The sequence below is a fragment of the Saccopteryx leptura genome, chromosome 3 (genome assembly GCF_036850995.1).
Source record: "Saccopteryx leptura isolate mSacLep1 chromosome 3, mSacLep1_pri_phased_curated, whole genome shotgun sequence".
NCBI lineage: Eukaryota > Metazoa > Chordata > Mammalia > Chiroptera > Emballonuridae > Saccopteryx > Saccopteryx leptura.
In genome coordinates, this window is record NC_089505.1 from 140,783,972 (window position 1) to 140,809,379 (window position 25,408).

Genomic DNA, 25,408 nt, shown 5'->3' on the forward strand with positions numbered 1-25,408 from the left:
TACGCAATGGATAAGGATGGTGGGAAATAAACCCCATAAAAGGAATAAAATTTATGTGTTGTATTAGCATCTTTAAAGTCAAATGATATTTGTACTGTGAGTTACTCTTCATGTGTAAAAATATTTTCTGTGAAACAATGTCATTGTAACAATAATTGTTTTGATGGAACTTTACATATATTACATCAAAGAAGCTGATGTGTATTTGTTTATTTGGATATACTCCTTTAGAATTTCTTACTAATACATATAAATATGATGTTTTTATCATATATACTCACATGTACATTCACATAAACATATACACATGCATGCTATTAGAAATGACCAACTATACAAGTTGATTATTAGAAATGACATGAAGTCTTGATATTCCATATAAAAAAATCTCTCTCTAAAGTGGCCATGTTTAGTGGCATCCCTTGTCCAAATAACCACTGTCATCATTTTGCTGAACCACTGCAATTGCTCCCCCCCCACATTCAATCTTTCCCCTCTCCTACATTTTTTACAAAACAGCCTAATGGATCTTTCATGGGCTAAATCAGTCTTCCGGAGGCTCCACACTACCTGTGTACCAGAATCCAGACTTGTCATCATTGCCGCTGAGGCCCTAAGTCATCCTGCCTTGCCTGCTTCTCTATCCTCATCTCCCACCATCTTACCTTGGAATCCTTGTGGCTTCAGCCAGCCCAGAGCCAGTCTTAGGAACAGACTGAGTCCTTTCCCACAGAAAGACTGGGTGCTTGTTTTCTCTGCCTCCAATACCATCCCCATCCTTCTTTACCTGACCCCCACTCAGCTCCGCTGGGCACCCTTAACCATCTTACCCACAATTCCCAAACTAAATTATTAACAAGTCCTCTTGTTATTCTCTCTCATGAAATCTTTAGCCACACTTACTAAAATGAGTAATTATAAATCTATTGTGTTTCTTCATTCACCCATTTCTGTAAAATCCATGAGGGAATGGAACATATCAATTAGGCCACCACCATATCCTCAATACCTTCCTCTGTGAATAAGGACTTCAGTAATATTTGTTGAATGAATGAACAATTCAGCCATAATTTACAGAATTTAGTCAAGCTGGATATTTATGTACAAATAACAAAGATTGTCAGTATTTGGAATTTGAAGACCAGTATAGTCATTTACTTTCTTAACCAAGTGAGGTTTTTTCACTCCCAGGGTGAAAAATAGTCACAGATCTTTCAAGTGATTACCAAGATTTCTCCCCATTGGGCCTGAGAAGGCTTGACTTAACTAGCAAACTTGACTCCAGCTTCAAAAGTGTAAAAGTAATGGTTTCCCCCATTAAATGAAAATAAATATGAAACAACTGAGATTAGAAATCAGAAACTTCTTAATTCAGTTTCCTCCATGTTTTTGGTGTACACATATATCAAGCTAGTTCATTTTAGTTTTTGAGGTTCCTCCATCTGAAATTAGAATTTTTGTGCCTCCATCTCACCAGTTTGTTTGTAAATATGACTGGTATGATAGTTTTTATTGCATTTTTAGGCAGTTTGCCAAGTTCTTAGACATTTATGGAAGAATTTTATACTTATATTAATATATCTGTCTTATGAATTGAATTAAATATCACTCTGAGGATATTTTTATTTGACAAAACATTATATATACCCTTTCATTATTTGCTAAAACCAAAATACAAAACAAAACAAAAAACCTTTATTAATTTAGTCCTTATTAATTCATTTGATTATTGTATCAGGGCTGTGATTGATCACCTATTAGTTGTATAGTCTATTTGTTGTTGTTATACAGTACTGCCCCACCAGTTCCACCACCCCTGGTTTGAAAAAGGCAATGTAACCAAGCCTTAAGACTGAATGCAGTAAGACCTTTCACCATCTGTTGTCTCATCCCCAGCCAAGTCTCTCTCTCATTTACATTTTCTGAAAGACTTCATTTAGATGAATAGTTTGGCCCTTGTAGACATTTTGGTATGTGATCCTTGTGACAGGAATCAACTTTTGCCTTATGAAAGAAGTTTGCTTGTAAAGGATATTTAGGAACAATTGTTGAAAACAATTATGACACTAAAGAATTCTCAAGACTTCTTGAGCATTTAAGAATTGCATCTCTGTGTAAGCATTTGGTTGGCAAAGCTTCCTGAATGTTTACTAAAGTAAGCTCTCTGAGGAATTATCGTAGACATGTGACTTATTTTGTGATTAAGCATAGTAAATGCATTTCTTTTTTTTAAAAAAAAAATAGCATAATTGAAATTTTCCCAATGATTCAGATCTATTTAGTACAAATTCATGACAAATTGTTGGACATATGCTCTGTTTTGGTCTAGTGTGAAATTATGACCTGTAGTAACACTGACCTGGGCTAAAATCCTGACTTTGTTGTTTATTAGTTCTTCAAACTTAGATATATAACTTAATTTTGCTCACTCTCTACTACTCTTATCCCTTGTCTCCTTGTGTAGCTTCAGCTTTGGAAGCTCTGGGCAACTTGGATGCTTTTAGACAATAAAAGTTTAGACAGCTCAGCAACTTTAGTTCAGCTTGATTAGAAGCAAAGTCTCAGGGGTCAGGATTCTTTTCCACCCTCTTTCTACATGTCCCTAGTCACAAACTTTTGCTGTGTCCTCAATAACCAAGACTAGGACCCAGTATACCACATGGGTCATGCTGACACTTGGCCCCCATAACTACTCCCTCTCAACAGACCAATAGTAATTTTAAGGCCCTGATTTTTTTTTTTTTTTTTTTGTATTTTTTGTATTTTTTTCTGAAGCTGGAAACGAGGAGAGACAGTCAGACAGACTCTCGCATGCACCTGACTGGGATCCACCCGGCACGCCCACCAGGGGCGACGCTCTGCCCACCAGGGGGCGACGCTCTGCCCCTCCGGGGCGTTGCTCTGCCGTGACCAGAGCCACTCTAGCGCCTGGGGCAGAGGCCAAGGAGCCATCCCCAGCGCCCGGGCCATCTTTGCTCCAATGGAGCCTTGGCTGTGGGAGGGGAAGAGAGAGACAGAGAGGAAGGGGGGGGGGTGGAGAAGCAAATGGGCGCTTCTTCTATGTGCCCTGGCCGGGAATTGAACCCGGGTCCCCCGCACGCCAGGCCAACGCTCTACCGCTGAGCCAACCGGCCAGGAAGGCCCTGATGTTTTTGACTTAGCTTTTCGCTTTGTAAGACTTCTGGAAACTGAATGATAGCAACTTACTATTAATTTGCCTTTATCACATTATCACTATATTACCCTCTGTCTTCTTTTTTTTTTGTTTTTGTTTTTTTGTTTGTGTTTGGCTTTTTATTGAAAAATTAAATTTAATAGGGTGATATTGATCAATAAGAGTACATAGGTTTCAGGTGAACATCTCTATAGCATTTGAACTGTTGATTGTGTTGTGTGCCCATCATCCAAAGTCAAATCATTTTCTATCACAATATAGTTTTTCCCCTTACTTCTCCTCCCCTCCCCCCCTCCCCTGCTAACCACTTCACTTTTATCTGTATCCATGGGTCTCAGGTTTATATCCCACCTATGTGGGGGTATATATTTGTCCCTCTTTACTTTCCTCCCCTATCCCCACTTCTCCCTCAGGTACCCCTCTGTCTTCTTAACCTCTAATTTTCTCTCTTTGTAACATTTGCTTATCTTTAAAAAAGGAAGATAATTCTTCCTTTGCAGGAAGATTTTAATGAAATGTTTTTAGGGTATCTAACAGACTGCCTAGCACATAATAAATGCTCAAAAAATTATAGCTACTATTATTGTATTATATAGAATATTCTGAAAGTGAAATGTCACTAATGAGTTGTGGGTCAAGTTACCGAATTACTTGGGTTCTCAGTTTTCTCAGTGTGTGGGAAGTGAGTAGATGCTTCATATTCTTATGTAACTTTTTTGTTATTGAGACAAGCATTTTCAACATACATTGGGTGAGTTATCTCTAAACAAAGCTAATCTTCTCATAAGAATATAAAACTCCTTAGTTCATCAATACTATACTCATCTATTGTAGCTACCATGGTAATTATGACTTAAATTTCAGGGTCGAGTTGTAAGAGAAAAGATTTTTTCATGCTTTAGATGCTCTTAGGTAAAATATTGTGAATGCTAAAACAGCAGCAAGGTAATTTTAGTATCGCCCTTTTCAGATAGAGACAAAGACATTTGGCCAATATTTAACTCAGTTATTTCTGAAAACTACTGTTCAAGTCAATTCAAAACAAAATCGATATGCTCAGCTCTTTGATTGCATTAACAGACTAAGAGGGAACTGTGGTGATGTAGAAAGAGCTATTAACTTTGGGTTAATAAACAATTCACTCCTTGAAGCAACCACTTATCATCATGATTGGTTAATACTACTGGTAATCACTGAGATTTAAAGCACTATAATACTGCCTTCTTATGGGTATTAATCTATTAGCTTAATACCATTTTAGAACTGCAATTGAATCAAAACCATATTATTGTTTAAAAAAGTCTCCACAAATTGTCAAAGATGGATATAGAAATTAGATGACAATTTACTAAGATGCTTCTTTGTATCATTTATATATATTTGCCATAAGATGATAATCATTTTTTCTTCCTGAATAGCGATAATGCCCAAAATGATGCCAATACCAAGGAATTCTGGGTAAATATGCCAAATTTGATGACTCACCTAAAGAAAGTATCTGAACAAAAACCCCAGGCTACATATTATAATGTGGACATGCTTAAATATCAGGTAAGCCTATTTATATTGTCAGTGTTCACTTCCACATTACAAATGTATATTCTAACATACCTAACATTAAATAAAAGTAAATAAAGTAACATTTTTAATATTATTTAAAAGCTTTAATTTATAAGAAAAAAATGTTTAAGACTACTTGCAGACAGTGACAAGAATATTCATACATATTCTTAGTTTAAACTTATAAAATATTTTATTTAAAAATTAGAAAAATATGCTACAAAAGAAAGTTGCAGAAAATTACATCAGTCAAGATTATATTGATAAACTAGTTGACTGTAATCTTGTTAAAAATATTACTATACTAAAACCTCTTATTTTAAATTCTTAAATGAAAGTAATCTGATTTTTTTTCTAATGCAGTACTATGAAATAAATTCTAGTAAAATTTATGGTAAAAAATAATTTAATGTTAAAAGGTTGTATAACAATACAGTATAATATATGATACCTTTTGTGTATGTGTCCAGGATTACCCTTATCCCAAATTATTACTGACCTAGTAAATAAGCCTACTTCAAACCAAGATTCCATAAAGCCTGAGTGTCCTATTGATTCCCAGCCACTTGATCACCAATGCACTATAATTTTTTGTGAACAAATATGTTCAAATTGTTTTGCCTGAGATATGGAAAAAATGCTATTTTTTAAAGTGTCTTTTAATAGAAATCAGTGCCTCTTAAACATGTCTCTATAATCACCAGAGTACTTGTAAATAAATACTGGTTTTGAGCTTATACTAATTATATATAGATATAAATAGATATCTATATTGAAATCTATTTATAGATAAGCAAAAATAGTTATATATATAATAACATAGATATAGACACAGACATAGATATCTGCTGGGCCCTGAAACTCCCAGAGATTTTGACTTAATTGGCTCAGGGTACCTGTATTTATTACAAGTTCTCCAGGTGATTATAATATACCCTGCAGGTGAAAATCACTTATTTATATAGTAAGGGAACCATTGAGACTAAAGTATCTATATAACGGTACATTTTACAAAAATACAAATGAACATAATATTTTTCCTATAAGAATAGAATTGTCTAAACTTATTATCAATAATACTAAACAAACACATGATATGACAAAAATTCATTACTTTTATAATTAAAATATAAAATGTACTTTTATTTCATTGTTTTTTTCCCCAATGCATTTAAACACATTTAGTGATAGCGCCAAGCTTCTGAGAGAAATGGAAAGCAGTTAAGGAAAAGAAACTCCAATGTAATTTTTCTCCGATTAAGAAGTTAAATTCCAAGGCACATGCATGGTTCTTATGCCCAAAAGGGTAAAACTAAAAACCGTGGTTATATACTGACCTGTGGTGGTGCAGTGGATAAAGCGTCGACCTGGAAATGCTGAGGTTGCCGGTTCGAAACCCCGGGCTTGCCTGGTCAAGGCACATATGGGAGTTGATGCTTCCAGCTCCTCCCCCTTTCTCTCTCTCTGTCTCTCCTCTCTCTTCTGTCTCTTTCTCTCCTCTCTAAAATGAATAATTTTTTTTAAAAAAGTTTCTGGAAATCGTTTAAAAAAAACTGTGGTTATTTTCTTTCATGAACTTTCATTACAAATCCTGCATCTACATTATCAATTCAGATTAAAAGAATTTTTTTTTTTTGAAATTTTAAATCCTGTGAGATTTTTTTTAGCCTCCATAATTGTCATTAAGTGAACCTGGAAAATAAGCAGAATTCACCTATTGCAATATGAGCTTGGTGTGTAAATATTAAAGTTTTGGCAAGAGACTGAATTCTGGAATTAGTCAGCTGTGTACTGGCTACTGACTTTGGGTACTTCATTTCCCTGAACCTGTTTCCTCATCTGCAATTAGGGATAACAATGATTCCTACCTAGATATTTTATAGGCTGCTATGAGGAGCTAATAGTCTAATATATTTCAAAGTACTTCACAAAATGTAAGTGGCCCTAGGCCTGTTGTCTTGTGTGAAAGTGTGCTCTGAGGACTCTGTTTTTGAGTTGTGTTGTTTACAACTATGCAAGGAATTGAGTGGCAGGCAAAACTAGTGTTTTTTGTGGGACTGCCCTCAAATCGCAGCATGTTTAGTTTCTGGTCACCAGTTGCTCTTCCAGGTACAGGGACAATCAAAAACACACCCTCAGCCTGACTAGGAGTTGGCGCAGTGGATAGAGCGTCGGACTGGGATGCGGAAGGACCCAGGTTCGAGACCCTGAGGTCGCCAGCTTGAGTGCAGACTCATCTGGTTTGAGCAAAGCTCACCAGCTTGGACCCAAGGTCTCTGGCTCAAGCAAGGGGTTACTCGGTCTGCTGAAGGCCCGCAGTCAAGGCACATATGAGAAAGTAATCAATGAACAACTAAGGTGTTGCAACACGCAATGAAAAACTAATGATTGATGCTTCTCATCTCTCTCCCATTTCTGTCTGTCCCTGTCTATCCCTCTCTCTGACTCACTCTCTGTCTCTGTAAAATAAATAAATAAATAAAAACACACCCTCACATAACCATAAAGCACCTGGCTACTATCAAGTTGTGAACTCCTGCTGTGGACAGAGAGCAGAAACAGCAGGGTATGGCTCCGCGGTTGACCTATCTTAAATAACAGATTTCAAAACAAAAGTTCCTTTGCAGAGGATTTTGCTGTTAAAAATATTTACAGTTTAATGTAATCTGTAAAATATTTACAGATTATAATGATCATCTAACTAAAATTGTCCTCAAAAGCCATGCCTCTCATTTTATAAAAGAACCCATTTCTGAGCTTGTTTCTGCAGCAGCCACTCCTGCCTTGTGAGCTCTACCTGCCGTCTGGCCCCTTCCCCATGATGCTCATATGTGCAGACATTGCTAGGCCAGTGGAGAGCTGTTTATAGTCTTCAGAATCAGCAAAACTCATCGTCCATGAATAAAACTGCAAGGGCACAGACACCACCAGATGGCCCCTGCAATATGCATGTACTGTACTTGGAAAAGGAGAATCCCTACAGCTATTCATCCTCACGGTGAACAGTCAAGGAATTATAACATTGGGAATGTTTTCATTGTGGACTGAAAACTCCTGTTGATATTATTGGCTTTAGATAAAATTAATTTTTGTTGATTCTTCAAACCTGGATTTCCCTTGGTCAGACTTGGTCAAACAGTTGATTCTAACTAGAATTGACAGCAAACAGTTGAATGCTGTCTTCCAGTTAGAGGGCCTGGGTTCTAGTCCTTTATCTGACAGATCTCAAACTCACAGGTTTGCTGTAAAAGGCAAATATGATAAGAATATTAACTGGTCACATGAATTAAAATACTAGTCATTGACTATGTGCTACGCCCTTTGTTGAGTATTTCACAGTAACTCTCCTTCAATCTGCCTGATGACTCTATAGGTAAATAATATAGTTATCATTTCCATTTGATTGATGAGAAAATAAATGAGGGTCAGAGAGGTTCAGTAACTGTGCAAGATCACTTGGCTTTTAAGTGACAATGGCCCCTGCAGTGTGCATGCACTGGGACAAGGGTCTGAACTCACACCCAGAACTGTCTAATTCCTGGGCCTCGATTCCTAAGCAGTGTGCTACCACCTCCTTAACTGATAAAAAGTGCATTCTGATCTCTAACGTGCTACAGAGACTTTAGTAATTGGTTTTGCTTTTTAATCTGTAACATTTTCCCCGAAGCACCAGCTCTCTCTCACATGGCACCCTTCCTGGTGGTTTTCTCTGAGAGCTCATTAGTGAGAAGTACAAACAACATGATGACGGTTTGATATCAAAGAACATTCCTATGGGAGGTAATTTTAAGTTCTGGTTTGTTTCAGGTTAATGGCTGTGCCTTACATATTTTCTTTCCTGTCGTTTGGCAAGGTGTCTGTCCAGGGCATTCAGTCCACACCTCTGAGCCTGGCAGTGAGCTGGCGGTGTGAGCCCACAAGCACCGACCTGCGCATTGATTACAAGTACAACACGGATGCAATGACAACCGCTGTGGCTCTCAACAATGTTCAGTTCCTGGTCCCCATAGACGGAGGAGTAACCAAGCTGCAGGCCGTGCTCCCCCCAGCAGTCTGGTAAGGAACCTCAACCATCTTCGGCTTCCCCAGAGAGCTCCTTCCAGGCGAAGGGATCACAGACTTCTTAGCCCTTGTGTTTCCTTCCTGAAAACACTGCGATTTAGATGCTCATACGTACATGGTGGGAGTGTCAGGAAAAACTAAGCTAGAGGCTGGGTCTCCAGGGATGTTTCCCAGAAGATGGTAGACCCAGCCGGCCAGAGGGGCTGCTTCCCTCTGCCATAGCCAGGAAGGAAAATTAGAAGGCTGCCAGGGGAGCCACTGAATTCAAGAACTCCCCACAGTCGCTTTGATGCAAGGAAGAGCAAGCTCCTACCACTCTACCTTAACTGCTTTTCAATGCCCACAAAACCAGAGACTGGACTGGAGCACAGTGGTGTGAAGATCCCCACGTTGCAATTAGGTTGCTGTCAGCAGAAAACAGCCAAGAAAGCAGGAGGAGAATGGCCTCTCCCTCCCTGTATCCTCCAAATCCCCCCAGGGCATGCAGTTGGTGTAGTCTAGTCTGCATCTAGGGCCCTGACTACAGGGGAGTTTGAGAAGTGGTTTCATTTTGTAGTTTCTGGACTACAAAAGGGCACCCTAGTGAAAGTATGGAAACAGAAACCGCGTAGCAGGAATGGCTGCTAAAAAGACTTACTCTGTGGTGGGATTCAAATACTTTAACAACCGAGTCTCTGCCCTAATGACTGTTTTAAGTATAAAAAAAGATATACCAAAAGGTAGTTTATTATTTCATGCATTTAATACTTAAGAACAATAAAAGAGGTACACAAAACTAAATTATGTTATAAGAAAGAGTTTTAAAATAGTAATGAAAAAATATTAAGTAATACCTGACCAAAAAAACAATAAAACTGTTATTTAAGATATTTCCATATTGTTTTTTTTCTTTTTTTTATAATAAATACATTTTTATTAATTTTAATGGGATGACATCAATAAATCAGGGTACATATATTCAAAGAAAACATGTCCAGGTTATCTTGTCATTCAATTCTGTTGCATACCCATCACCCAAAGTCAGATTGTCCTCCGTCATATTGCTTCTTGATTGGCATCCTCACTTGCAATTTTTTTCACCTATGGATAGAATGAACATTACTGCGGGTGCTTAGAATACACGGTTATGCAGATAAATGTTAAAAAAAGAGTAAGAAGTGTAAATCTGTGATTTCCACATTGGGCGGCTGCCCAGGCACCCACCTTAGAGAGAACCCTGATTACAAAGTGCCATTTTAACAACCAGTTCCCCGAACTCAACAAAAAATTAGATATTGTTTCTTCCAAACTGGTATGAACCAGCTGAATCCCACCACTGACTTACTCTCCTAGAAAAAAATAAATGGCTCTACATTTTCTATGTGACTGTCAAAAGCAAAAAATAGAACATTAAAAGAAATGAATGTCAATCATATGACAGCTCCAATTTAAACTACCTGAACTCACTGATTAACTAACTCTTTCCATCTTTTTTTTGTCAGTAGATGTATTTAAAATTTTAACTGCATTATCCTCTAAATATTTATCTACCTGACAGTGTTCTGGCTGGTTACAATTAGGAACAGGAAAGGAGACAATTTATGTGTGGGTGGATGGATGGGTGGATGGATAAAGAGATAATGCTTAAAATGTAGCTAGAATTTTCAAGATCCTTTTTTTAATAAAAAAAAATAGTAACATTACCTGGAAAAAATATGGCATCTATTAAACAAAAGAGCCTTGCTTATGCAAGTCTTTTACCTATTTTATTTTTAGGAATGCTGAACAACAAAGAATATTATGGAAAATTCCTGATATTTCTCAGAAGTCAGAAAATGGAGGTAATGTAATCACAGGCTTACTTTATTTAATATCTAAGGCTGAAATAATGTGCAGGTGTCTAGTAACTATTAACCAAAATATACTTTAGCACTAAAAGCAAGCAAAATACTTCACTTCATTGTTGTATATATGTATTTCAACCAGTAAAAGCAAGTCATTCTTCAATAAATCTGCTTCCCTTTTTCGGCCCAAGACCCCACATCAAACACGGTATTTTCAGCCAAGAAAATCTTTTATTAAGGCATGCTTCTAACCTGTATCAGACCTTACACTCCCGGATATTTTAGGTATGTTTTACTTTCCTCTGATATCAATCACAGGTTGTAAAATACATTGCCTTCCAAGTAGTATGCTCTCAAATTTTGAAATACCATTTGGCTGAATTACACTGAATCTGTAGGCAAAAAGAGTTGCTAATAATGTTTAATGACTAATCTTATTCATCACTGTTTTGTCACTGAAATATATCATTTTCTAATAAGATATTTTGTACATTCAATTTTGACTACAATATCCAAAATTATATCCAGAATGTTGTGTTGACTATTATCTTGCAGCATATGATATTCTTTTTATAGGCGTGGGCTCTTTATTGGCAAGATTCCAGTTATCTGAAGGCCCAAGCAAACCTTCACCATTGGTTGTGCAGTTTACAAGTGAAGGAAGCACACTTTCTGGCTGTGACATTGAACTTGTTGGAGCAGGCTATCGATTTTCACTCATCAAAAAAAGATTTGCTGCAGGTCAGTGTGAATCCTGTGAATTTCATTTGCAAAAAAAAATAATGTTGCCTAGCTATTCTTCCTTAAGAAAGAAGAGATTGTGACTTTCTCATCTTTTACCTACTCCCAACTCCTATATCTCATCCCAATTAGAAAGCCAACCAGTTGCTGAATGAAGAAAAACTAGGACAGTAGACTGGAAATCATGAATTAGGAAGGCCCTGGCTACTTATCATGGCTCTGGCTCTGTTTCTTATATGGGCTCAGCAGTCTTTCCCATTATATTGATGTGTACACTGAGGTGAATGAAGTAAATCCTACTTTTGTTATATTGACAAGTATATATGTTATTTGCCTTTGAATTTAACTCTTACTTAAAAACTTTTCTTCTCTAATAGGACTTTATAGATTTTAGGCTTGCTAGGCTTAGCTGAGATTTAAGAGAATCCATCTTTCTCTTTAATAGAAACCTTAAAAATCCTAGGTCAGGCCCTGGCTGGTTGGCTCAGTGGTAGAGCGTCGTCCTGGCATGCAGGAGTCCCAGATTTGATTCCCAGCCAGGGCACACAGGAAAAGCACCCATCTGCTTCTCCACCCCTCCCCCTCTCCTTCCTCTCTGTCTCTCTTCCCCTCCCGCAGCCAAGGCTCCATTGGAGCAAAAGTTGGCCCGGGCGCTGAAGATGGCTCCATGGCCTCTGCCTCAGGTGCTAGAATGGCCCTGGTTGCAACAGAGCAACGCCCCAGATGGGCAGAGCATCGCCCCCTGGTGGGCATGCTGAGTGGATCCCAGTCAGGCGCATGCGGGAGTCTGTCTGACTGCCTCCCCATTTCCAACTTCAGAAAAATACAAAAAAAAAAAAAATCCTAGGCCAGAAGCAGACCTCGTTACCCATGAGCTGATGTGACTATGAGACAGGTTTTTGGCACACAAGATCATTTGTGGGCAGGGGATTGCCCAGTACTAGGGTGATTATATTTGTCAATGATTTTGGGGGGTATGTCTTGGTTTTTATGTGTGCTGTACTGATATAATTATCAACTATATCCCTTTCACTCTCAGAAATGACCGAGGTTAGAAAGTAATTATATGACCATACTTCCTATAACAAATTATATTCTCATTTCCAGAAATAAATATCTATTCTGGGTATAACCCAAACTTCTGTAAAAATGTTTATATATGTACATGTTTAAAGGCAACTCGCTGGTCTGGAAAATTGAAAATTTAAAAAACAAGTATGATATGTCTTATATTCATATTACACCCCTCAGGTATGCAATATTTGGCTCCTAGGGGTAAGGCAGGAGGAAAAGAAATGTTAGCCATGTGATAATCACATTGTTGAACTAGTAGGTAAGCTGTTGATATGTTTTTTGTTTTGCAGGAAAATACTTGGCAGATAACTAATAAAATCTTACGCAAGGATGTAAAGGATTCATATAATGGAGAACTGTTATATGCAAAACAAGTTTCAATCTTGGTTTGATGAAAACAAATCAAACTCTGCACTTGGGAAAAATCTGCTGGAAATGTCCCTGACTTTTCAGCAAGGATTTCCTTCATACCACACCAGGATGACCAGTCCTACAGTATTTACTTCTAGGTGTAACATTGTTATGGTTTTAAAATGTAATTATTGTATTTGTAAATTGTACTCATTCCAGTAAGGCAGTTAGACACTTGAGTTTTAGCATTTTACCATTCCTGAAATGGATGTAATTTAAACTGTGGTATGTAAATTTAATAGTAGTACTGTTGAATGGCACAGTGCTTACAGAGGTAGACTGAATTTTGTCAATATATAAAACTAAATATAATATTGATAGCTATCATAAAGGGGGTGCCACGTACAAAGAAAATTAAGTGGAACCAGAAAGAAAACGTTCTTTTCTTTAGTCCTTAGTATGTTTTATTCTAGTGCTAAATAAAAATTCTATCTTCAAATGTTTAGTGGGTTAAATTCAGAAACTATTTCAGAAAAAACATTCTAAGGTTACAGCATATTCAAAGAAAAGCATTAATTACCACTTTTTAAAAAGCTTTTTTTTCAAACTGCAAATTTCATAAAAATGCAAACTGTGTAAACAGGGCCTCTTATTTTTGTAACTAGTGTAAAAAAGGAAAGCAATTCATATTTAAAGTTTAAGTATATGAAATTATAATCAAGAATAAAAAGATGTTGACGTCTTACCTACTTCCCCTCTCTTTAACACATGTAGAGATTGGTGAATAATCAGTCAGACTAGAACCAAAATTATGATTTTAAAACTTCAAGACTTTCCATAGTTGAACTGGTTGACAATTTTTTGCACAATTGCCCTAAACAGATTTTCTCCCATCTAGCATGGAAATTGGTTCCACATATATGTATTTTCCTCTCTACCCACAGGAATCAAAATATTGAAACTGAAAATCTCAGAAAAAAAATTTAGTCCCTTATTTAAATCCAGAAGGAGAATTTTAAGGAAAATCATTTACAACATATGAGAAGGAAAAAAATGAAATTCTATCCACATAATTGTGCAATAAATTCCTTTTAGATAAGATTCATTGTGTGAAACTATAAACCTTTGCCATTCTTAGGGACTCAAAAAGAGAGTTATCAAAAATGTGTTATGATTTCATTGTTGCAAGGTGTAATAAAAACTTAATACTGTAGTTTGGCCTCACGATATGAGACTTCAGGACAGAAAAGCACTTCTTCAGGGATTTCAGTTGTAAAACCTTTCTCTGTTACAATCTGAAAACATGAATTTTCCTTCAAGTCATTGAACTTGTTTTAAACATAAGCAACTTTATATTCTAGGTTGTACTGATAAATAACTGTAATTTTAAGTTGTTCTATTTATCATTAGTTGCTGAATTTTACTTTACATTTATTCATATTTGACAAAGAATTTTTAGCCCCTTTAAATTTTAGAATCACATTAAAATATATAGGTCTTACTCTTAAAATGAGCTTGTGACTGGCAGGTGTTTTTGTAGAACTATTTAAGTTAATATTTGTTCTCCATCATTCCTTGCTACCCAGGGAATGTTCAAAATGATCCGTTTTACATTAGATGAATACTACAATTGGCTCCTCAAGTCTTGTGTTGAAGTTTTTTAAACAAATAATTATAATGCTCATTTTAAGTAAAGACACCCAACTTATTTTGAAATCAAAATAGAAAATGCATCCTTTTCAATCCTGTGAAATGTGGGGAAATCTCAAACACTCAAACCAGTGGAAAGGAAGCAGCAGAAAATCGAGAATTACCCAGAATATGAATATTAAAATATGTTTTTAAGTAATCAATTCATGGAAAAAATATTGAAAACTAACTCAAAGCATATTAAAATGTGTAAATATTACTGTTTTTATGTCTTGCTTTTTATATTTTGTTTTATTTTATATACATAGTTCTGGAGTGAACTAGTAATTAAACACACAAATTTTGTTGATATTATAAAAACGTAATTTAAAACATAGATTACAATGGTCCCTAACATTGTTCAATGCTTCCAGGAACTAAAATTTGAAACTATAAAGATATCCTAGTGATCCCTTAATTGGCCTTTGTGAAGCAGAATAAAAGTCAGTGACTTCAAAACTACTTAACCTTGAATAAGCAGGACCTCAATAGAGAATATATCCCTTCTCCTTCCAGAAAACAGATCTACTAATAACACAATAAACTCATATCAGTGAGATTTTGGTGTTTTTTTATTACTCCTATAGTTTACAATCTCCTGTTATACCTGTACCCATAGTACTGTACACTAAGAATTCATGTTAAAAAAAATGGTCCTAGACAACACTATCGTCTCAATTATAAAAATAAAACAAAACATTAAGTCAGGTTCATAATCAATTCTTAAAACAGAACAAAATGAGCTAGTACATGTTAAGATTTTCAATACTATGGCTTAAAATCAAAAGAAAGGGTTCTTGTTAACCAGAGCATCATGTCCTGAGCATTATGATTAAAAGGTTCTGCTCTAACAAGATAGAAAGTATGAATGATACTGCTTTATTTTGGCAAAATGGAGAGTATATTTTTCTTTTTAAATAAATTCCATATTTTCATATTTTTAAAAATAAATTTTTATTACAAATTATTCTGAATTTTATCATAATAAGAATTTATAATTCCTGATAATTTTCAAGTTTTAATTATTTTTAAAGATCTATTCTTCTCTACACCTATGGCCAAAATGAACATTCACTGCATGGTATTTGGGAATTAATTTCACCTGTAAAGGAAGAATGCCCACATTCCAAATGGTTTCAAATGAAGAGAAAACAGCCCAGAAAGTCAAACCACAAATGTTTTATGTGTTTTAACTCTGTCTACATCTTCAAAGTGTCTGAGACCATAATTCAATATATTTTTATTTCTTCTTTTCAAAGAAGCCTGGGAAGTACATTAGCACTAACACTAATTCCTGCCGTGTGACCTTGGACGAATCACTGCCCTTTTCAGTTTCTCATCTTTAGAGTGACGGGCTGGGACTAGTGGTTTTCGAGCTTTTCTTAAGCAAAAGACTTTTTTTCTACTAGAATTGCACATAGAATCCTGTTAAGCAAAACAATGAAGGAGATCCTCCGGCAGTTTAAATCTGGGTCCCCCAACCCCCGGAGCACTGTTGCAGCACCATAACAACACCTCAGTGATCTATAAAGTTTCTTTCACCTCTGAAGTTTCATGATTCTACTTGACTCAGATAGACCCACCTTTAGGGACTTTACAAGGACACCTGTACAATCACAGTTAATTAACTGATATATAATAAAAATTGACATTTGAGTGCTAACCATGTGCCAGTCGCTATAGGTATTAGCTTATTTGACCCTTACATTAACCCCAAAGTTGTAGGCACTCTTTTTAATTCTTATTTTTACAACTGGTGACATTGATGCTTAGATAAATTAATTTGCCCAAAATGACACAGCAGCTGGATGTAACCCAGTTATCTTGACTGTAGAGGGAGACCCTAATCTGTTTTGCTTGTTCATTATAAGACATAAACACTTCTGTTTTATTTTACTATACATACTTTATTTGAATGCCTAGGTAAAGGTGCTATGAAAAGTTAGTATTGGGGACCCGGGTTCGATTCCCGGCCAGGGCACATAGGAGAAGCGCCCATTTGCTTCTCCACCCCCCCCCCTACTCCTTCCTCTCTGTCTCTCTCTTCCCCTCCCGCAGCCAAGGCTCCACTGGAGCAAAGATAGCCCGGGCGCTGGGGATGGCTCCTTGGCCTCTGCCTCAGGTGCTAGAGTGGCTCTGGTCGCGGCAGAGCGACGCCCCGGAGGGGCAGAGCATCGCCCCCTGGTGGGCAGAGCATCGCCCCTGGTGGGCGTGCCGGGTGGATCCCGGTCGGGTGCATGCGGGAGTCTGTCTGACTGTCTCTCCCCGTTTCCAGCTTCAGAAAAATACAAAAAGAAAAAAGAAAAGAAAAGTTAGTATTAAAATCAGGATAATTATAGCCTGACCTGTGGTGGTGCAGTGGATAAAGTGTCAATCTGCAACGCTAAGGTCACCAATTCAAAACTCCTGGTTTGCCTCATCACAGCACATATGAGAGTTGATGCTTCCTGCTCTTCCCCCCTTCTTTCACTCCCTCTCTCTCTCCCCCATCTCTAAAATGAATAAGTAAATAAATAAATTTTAAATCAAGATAATTACAGTAGCAAAATTGTTAGGAAAAGTATGTTTCTCAAAATATGATATGTGGACCTCTTGTATTATCATTTATTTCAAAAGGACAATGATTTTGGCTTAGTAACAGCTATATCCTCAGAGCCTAGAAGATAGTAGACATTCATAAATTTATATTGAATAAGTAAATCTCTAGAAATGGGGTTTAGGAATATGTATTTTGACAAGCACCCAAACTTTGAGAATCACTGCCCTAGTAGATCTTTCAGATCCTTTCTAGTTCTGACATTGTATCAGATTTTAAACATTAAATTGCAAGTTGAATACCATTTTTCTAGTGAATTTAGTTTTTGTTCAGTCCATTTAACTTCCTCTAATCTTAAAAAAGAGAGAGAAAGGTAAAAAGAGTTTTTTCTAAGAAAATTCCTACTTTTCCTGAGAGAGCTTCTATGATGCTTTCTCAGTCTCAGAGTGGCCTAGAATGCATTCTCTCATTTTCATGTTTCTGTCCTTTTCCTCAATGTTTTGAAAAATTAAAAGAAACAGAAGGTTTCAAGGTGTGGTTCATCCCAAACACAAAGTCCTCATAAATGTCTCCCTTCTTGCAAGGGAAACTCAGCCATCTAACCTGTAAGTTGGCCTATTTATCTTATGACCTTTGAATTGGATGCTTTATAAACATAGACTAGCGTCATTCCAAAAGAATTGCATTGATCTTTTTTTCAAAATATTCATAGGCTATCAATGAAAGTTGAATGACACCATAAAATGTGTAGATATCTAATTAGGAAATGAGTCTGTGGGTTGGTTTTTTATTAAGATTTCTTTGTCTCAAAAGTTATGCATTTGAGCAAAACCCCATTCAATCCTAATAAAATCATACATGATTTTCAGATTAGCAATTTTTTAAGTGGAAGCATAATTTTTATGATATCAGATTAAATTGATATGAGTGAACAAATCAACTTATATTACGTTGAATAAAGGGACTGTTCTGATGACCCACCCACCCCCCTTTTACTGTGTGTACTTCTCTATTGAAGCTTTATTGCATTTTCCTGCTCTTTTTTTTTCATTTAGCAAATAACATTTAAATGACATTCACTCACTTATAAATTGAACATGGATACCATTACACTATTTTTGGTGCATGAAATGTATGGAGGAAAAATAAAGGAGTACAATGTTTAAGTCTCCAAATATTAAAAACAAACAATAACAAAAAACCCACTAGCTTCTCTCTCTTTTGTCATTGTTTTGATGTTTTGTAGATAAGAGTTGCAATTTTAATATCTAATTGAAATAGAAATATCCTTCTTGAAGGAATGTAGACATTTAGTATCCACTGAGTTGACCATGGACAGACAGACCTCTTGTCTGTCCCTTGTGTTTAATAGCTGATTTATATCCTAAATAGTATTCTTATAAGAGAAAGGCATTTTCTTATTGATATTCACCATGGGTGTAATAATTTATTCTTTAGGTTTAACTTCCAAGGTTATTTTTCCTTTGATTTATAGAATTTCTGACTGCTTCTTTCCATCCCTAGAGTAATACATCATCTATTCTAAATACATTGTCTGACCTTAAAAGAAAAGATGTTTCAATGAAAAACAAATATATTTTTATGTGTTCCTTAATGTCTGAAAGAAAATAAGTAAAGGATACTTCTACTACATTCACCTGCATTCCAACATTTTCCAAATCATGTTCAGTTCCACTGGTACTGACAAGTGTTCATTGTGGTCTGAGAATAAATGATTCTACACATTATCCCCTCTTTTGGACACTGATAATAAATGTTAGTGTTTTGATGAAGCTTAAGAAAGTTATTGGATCAGGAAACACTTTCTCCCCCCTAAACACACCTTGAAGAAATTTAGAAAAGTTTTTTTTTTTCCAACATCAGTTTACATAGTTTTCAACAATTGCAAATAATATAATCAGTAATGCTTTGAGTAGATACTCTGGTTTTTTTGTTTCAACTTAAAAGGAAATACTGCCATTTCAAATGAATTTAAATTGTATTAGTATATCATACTGAATTTAACTTTATCACCCAAAACATTCAAAATAAAACAATAAAATGGTTTTAATATTTTCAATATTATTTTTAAGATTCGCACCTATGACCACATCAGACTACCGTCTGGTAAGGATAGTTAAAATTTTTGCAGAGTAGAATTAAGCTTGTGAGCAATCTTTGGTAATATTATACAAGTTTAAAATTGAATTATGATAGAGTAATGCTGACAGAATTTTTATATGATCTTGTCAGAAATTATATGACACATTTTAGTTAAAGCTAAGAGGAATGCACTACCTCGCATAAATTTTGCAGGACTCTACTTTCTATTAATAAGCATCTCACAATTCATTTTTTCTTTGCTTTATTTTTCAAATCAATTGTTTTTACACAAACCAATCAACAAAGTTTCTTTTTAAAAATTCCTGAGTAAAATGTTTTCAGACAGAAAAGAGTCAAGCTGAATATCTACATTTCTCTAATTATAGCTCATTCATTCAGAGTTTATAACTCGGCTTGATAGGTCACAAGCTATCATTTTAAAATATTTCATTGAATGAGTGAGCATAGCATGCAAATGTTAATTCCATCTCATTTGTTCAGTTGTATATTATTTTATTAACATTTTCAGGGGTTTTTTCTTTCTTTTTTTTTTTGGCAAAACAAATGCTTAGTATTGTTCATATATCATTACTTGAAACTATTTTAGATAACACACCAAATGACTATCATTTGGGATCAATGTCCCAAAGTCCAAAGCCAGATTTTTTTCTTTTCCTATGAAATGCTAGAATGATCATTCTTATAGCTCTCTTGCTTTTGCAGGTCAGTTTCTAGTCTTGCATTATTAACTGATTATACATGAGAGATTGGCTCCTGTCTAACCTCCCTCTCTGAATCTAAGGGAGCCAGAAAACTTCTGCTGAGTAATTTTTCTTGAAAAAGCCAAGTGTTGGTATGATATAACTAATCATGTCTATGAGCATGTTGTCACTACAGGACAAGCAGTAATTTTTAGAGCTGGCTTTAAAAACTGTTTAAATATTATTGGGTTTCAATATAAAATTTAAATTTTTTTTTTACTTTGTATAGGAAAAGCTCCATATGAATGAAATGGTCAAATTTTAATTTTCATGTCTACACAGTGACAATGTAAGGCATGACTTTAAAAAAAAAAAAAAAAACAAGAGAAACTAGAAAAAGAATCTCAGAGAAATTTTGCTGTGTTTGTAAAGTAATAATTTTCAGTCAGCTGTCTTTCTTAAGGAAAATGCTATTAGTGTATATTATACTTGGACCTGGTGGTGGCCTTCTCAGGGTTCTCCATGATCTTTGAAGCAAACATAAACTGAACCTATTACTTTGTTATGGGGTATATAATTTCACAAAATGCCTTGGGCATAAAATATTTATAAAAGGAATTGTGGGTTAAAATACTCAAGTATACTTTTCTAATTTGGTTAAAATATTGATGTCTGGCTCTCTTTCCTCCTCATATTCAGCAGCAAATACTTGCTTCTCATAGCTGTTACTGCTTTGTCTGTAATGAAAGCTTTACTCCTGTTCTGTGTGCAGAATCAGCAAAAGAAGCAACTACTTGTTTCTTCACAGAACTGCAGCAAAGTTCTCTGTTGAGCAATGGTGATTGATATGAAGGGGTAGTATTGACTTATTGAAGGTGATCATGAGAACATTTTAACATTATAAGTTAGAAAAGGTGTGCATATAATTTTTTTGTAAATCATAATTTTTACAAATTTTTTTCCTTCATTATTATCCCAATCACCCATTTCACAAAATCCTGAATACGCAACTATTTATCATTACTGCAACTAGGGTTTCTATTTCAGAACAAAGTTTAATTATACTTGAGAACAAAATGAAATATATAAGTGGTTATTTAAATGAGATTTTTTCCCCCTGAAAAATAAATTTAAAATGTAAAAATAAATTCAGTTGTGAATCTCTTTCATTACCAGTCTCTTAAAAATTTGCCCACATTTCTGGAATACATTACTGCAGGCTCAGGGTGGGTAAGGTGGGAAAAGGGTCTGGCACAGTCCAAGGCCTTCAGAGTGGAACATATCTTTGCTCATAATCTAATGATAAACTTCAGCATATTACTCAATGATTCCTCATTTCCTTATCTTAAGCCTGACCAGGCGGTGGCGCAGTGGATAGAGTCTCGGACTGGGATGCCGAGGACCCAGGTTCGAGACCCTGAGGTGGCCAGCTTGAGTGTGGGCTCATCTGGCTTGAGCAAAAGCTCACCAGCTTGGACCAAAGGTCGCTGGCTCCAGCAAGGGGTTACTCGGTCTACTGAAGGCCTGTGGTCAAGGCACACATGAGAAAGCAATCAATGAACAACTAAGGTGTCGCAATACGCATTGAAAAACTAATGATTGATGCTTCTCATCTCTCCATTCCTGTCTGTCTGTCCCTGTCTATCCCTCTCTCTGACTCTGTCTCTGTAAAAAAAAAAAAAAAAATTGGAGTTACAAATGTTCCCTGGTCATTGAACAGATTAAATTAGATAATATTTATCAATCCACTCTCTTTTTGCCTAGTGCATAGTAGACATTCAATACACAATCTTTTCCTGTTGTTATCTTTCTGTGAATAGGGACGTAAATAGGCCAGAAAACTTTAATACTCTTTCTCAAACACTATCATAGCCCTCAGGGGCTCTGCTGTTATCTCAATGAATTGCTATTGTCAGATAATACCAGCTGCATTAAGCACTCAATAGGGAACATGTGCTAGGCTAGATATGTACTTAGAAGCATTACCATATTTCTACCTCCAATGATTGCCCCCTATGGGAGGATCTCTGCCGAGTTCAGTTTTGTTTGCTCATGGTTGGGGAAGGGGCTCTGGGTTCTGAAAGGGAAAGTTATTAAGGAGAAGGGGTCCTTTACTTATTAGGTAGGTCCTCAAACCCAGATCTTCTCCATACCAAAGCTTCTGAAACTTTAAGGGGCCGGGGGGAGTGGTGTGGAGAAGCTCTGTTTGTAAAGTACAGGAGGGTAAGCCCATGAGTTCCAGGTGGCCCTGGGCATATTGTTTAATATCTTAGAATCTCAATTTTGTAAATCTGTAAAGGGAGAACAACCCTTTTTTGACAGAGTTGTTGGGAAGACTAAATAAAGCAAACTGTTTGCCAGTATCTGGTAAATGGAAGCTCGCAATAAATTATCCCTATTTATCAACCAGCTGTGCGTTGGAAGAGGGTGGTGGAAAGCAGCGGCAGGAATCGGGGGAAGCAGCGACTGGATGGGGTTGCTTTACTTTCTCTCTGTGCCTCAGGTTTTCGGTCCTAGAAAACCGCAGCACTGCCCACTCCTGCCCCTGATACCTGCGGACAAAAGACCTGGATGGGGACTCCTCAGGGCTGCATCTTGAATTTCAGATGTCCTCTTCAGTATAGCATGAACGGTTTCCCTCCAACTTGCGGCCACTCCAGGGAGCAGCCGGGCTCAGGGCGCCCCCCTCTGGGCGGTGACAATGGCATCCTTAGGGCAGCTCAGAGTATCACGCAGCTGCTGTGTCTGCCGGGGGCAGGCGGAGGGCTCTGTTTGGAAGAGGTCACCCTGGATACAGGCCTCGGAGTCCAGGGGAATGCGAGGGGGGCCTCGGGTAGAGGGAAGCCTGGGAGGGGGTATCGCCTCGCAGGGTGCCCGGGCAGCGGACGAGCAAGAGATCCGGGAGGCGCGGCCGAGCCGGCTGCAGCTCCAGCTCCACTGCAGGTAAGTGCGCCCTCCCCGAAGCGCATCCGGGGAGCAGAGAAGGGAAAGACGATTGCAAATTCGGGCGCCGCAGGGACTGAGGAGGATGGTCTCCATGCTGAAAAATAGCCTGAATATGTTGGCCACGACCACTCTGACCCCTTACTCTTCCTTCTCTCTAACAAATAAAGAAAAGTGGCCCCAACTTTGGGAACTGGAAGTGGGTTCTGGTCTTTGGATACCCGCCCACCTGTCTATCTGGGCTTTCCGGTGATGCCCGTGCAGAGCGGGCCAGCCCGGTCTGCTCCTGGAGCAGCCTGAGTCCTGAGCAGTCTTCCTGGCCCCAGCCTGGCGACTCCAGGCAAAACCCCTCTGGACCTCTAAGTTCCAACTCCAATTTGGAGACAGGTGAGCAGCCGTGGATACTCCGCAGCCTGTATCCAGGTATCCAGGGTGACCTCGTCCAAACAGAGCCCTCCGCCGCCCCCGGCGGACATAGCTGCTGCATGGTCTTCTGAGCTGCACGAAGGATGTCATCGTCACTGCCCAGCCTGTGTCCCTTGGAGAGGAGCCTGAATCAATCTCAGTGTTCTCTGTCCACACACATGGACATGCGCACGTACAAAAGCTCATACTCATATACACACTCACACGCCATATATAGATGCTAACACACACACACATATGCTCACACACAGGTTCACACATTCAGTACAGAGACACATCACACACAAAGGTTCACACAAAGACACACATTTATATACAATCACTCATTTACACAGATGTATAGAGATGCACACGGGTACAAAAAGGCACACGCATTCATGTACACAGACACTCGCTGATACACACAGCCTCAAACACTCAAGGGAGCTCAAGTTCACTGTTGGGTAAACAAATGTTTTTAGGTTTGCCCGCTTGTACTGCCTCAGCGCCACGTGTATAGAGTCTATGGAAAGCTGGAGGTGCTTGCCCTCAGGGCGGCAGATGGCAAATTGTGGACTGCCTTCCTGCATGAGTGGGGCCATTTTTGCTGGAAAAGGTTTTTTTTTTTCCCCAAGCCAGTTTTGGCTGGAGAGTGCAGGAGAGCGCAGAGAGAAAGGGGGAGTGTGGGGACCTGTGACTCTGGAGGGTGAGTTCCGAGAATGAGACCCGGTTGTGAAACCAGAGACTGAGTGGGGTCTTGGGAGCCCTGAGAGAAAGAGAAGCAGTATCCCCTGCCTGTTTGCTCCTCTGCGGTTAGGAGACATTAATAAAAGGAAGGGCCCACCATTTTCTGGCTCCACGGTTCCTTTCCAGTCTGCCTGAATCCAATGCGAATCTGCATGGCCACAGCAGTGGCCACTGGCCCTACACTCACACACAGACAGGCATGTGCCCACAGAGACACATACTCACAGGCACACCCAAAAGATGTTCACACTCATGTACACACTCTCATACACACACAATCACACACACATACAACACTTCTTTCCTGGTCAATATGCGTATACAATACACCTCTGCCGCATTTGTGTGCCCTCAGTACCCTCTGTCTCTCTCCGCCCTGACACTGATCACACTGGGGTACAGGTTGTGCTCTTGACTGCCCTACCCACCCAACTGCCAGCTCCTAGAAGGCAGAAACTTCGTGTTCTGTTTTGGTGTCTAGCACAGTGTCTCCTCTTTAGGGCTCTCAGATATACAGATTATAATATAATTTAAATAAATATCTAAATTTGTATGTAGGCAATAGGGCAGTCAAGTTATAATCTGAGTTCTGGGAGGTCCATTCCTACTATCAGCTTTTAAACAAGCATTTGTAAGAAAGAGGTAGGTGTTTCAATAAATTACTGAATTAAATTTAAGTTCTTTTTGCTCTTTACAAAGTAAATTGCAGTGCTTGGGGAAGATCATTTTAATTTTTAAAGCAACAGCAACAACAACTATTAACTGGCAAACTTTTATCAGGAATAAATAGGGGCGCCTGACCAGGCGGTGGTGCAGTAGATAGAGCATCTACTGGGATGCGGAAAACCCAGGTTTGAGACTCCGAGGTCGCCAGCTTGAGTGCGGGCTCATCTGGTTTGAGCAAAAGCTCACCAGCTTGGACCCAAGGTCGCTGGCTCGAGCAAGGGGTTACTAGGTCTGCTGAAGGCCCATTGTCAAGGCACATATGAGAAAGCAATCAACGAACAACTAAGATGTCACAACAAAAAACTAATGATTGCTGCCTCTCACCTCTCTCCATTCCTGTCTGTCTGTCCCTATCTATCCCTCTCTCTGACTCTCTCTCTGTCTCTGTAAAAAAAAAAAAAAAGAATAAATAGGGGCAATAAAAATATTACTTTTTTGATGTGGGACAATATCTTTCTTCTACACATGTCTTTCTTTTCTCAGTAACCTTAACCCCTTCTGCAGTTAAACATTTTGCTGCAGCTTAATATCTTCTTACATGGAGTAAGTATAATATTGCATAAGTAAAAGTTATCAGGGTTACCAAATTTTCAGTTGTACTGACCAGAACAATAGCATACATTAAAAATTACTCTTAAGGAAAGCCCATTTCCCTATTCAAAAATGGTAGAAAAAGTATCTGTGCACTTTATTTAGAATAAATCTGTGTTATACTAAAATGTTTTTCAGATCTTTTGTCTGCTGTTTTAAAAGAAGTTTTCTTCTATAGGCT

General features: G+C 37.7%; 1 protein-coding gene across 17 annotated transcripts in view; it reads left to right on the forward strand.

The window, feature by feature from the left end:
• Nucleotides 1-15,034, forward strand: part of SGIP1 (SH3GL interacting endocytic adaptor 1) — a 223,780-nt gene extending 208,746 nt beyond the window's left edge. For all 17 annotated transcript variants that reach the window (XM_066376506.1, XM_066376505.1, XM_066376507.1 and 14 more), the window contains 5 exons: nucleotides 4,594-4,726; nucleotides 8,589-8,791; nucleotides 10,553-10,617; nucleotides 11,197-11,361; nucleotides 12,726-15,034. In XM_066376506.1, coding sequence (XP_066232603.1) covers nucleotides 4,594-4,726; nucleotides 8,589-8,791; nucleotides 10,553-10,617; nucleotides 11,197-11,361; nucleotides 12,726-12,748 — 589 coding nt within the window. In that variant the 3' untranslated portion in view covers nucleotides 12,749-15,034. The remainder of the gene's footprint in view (nucleotides 1-4,593; nucleotides 4,727-8,588; nucleotides 8,792-10,552; nucleotides 10,618-11,196; nucleotides 11,362-12,725) is intronic.
• The last annotated feature ends 10,374 nt before the right edge of the window (nucleotides 15,035-25,408 follow it).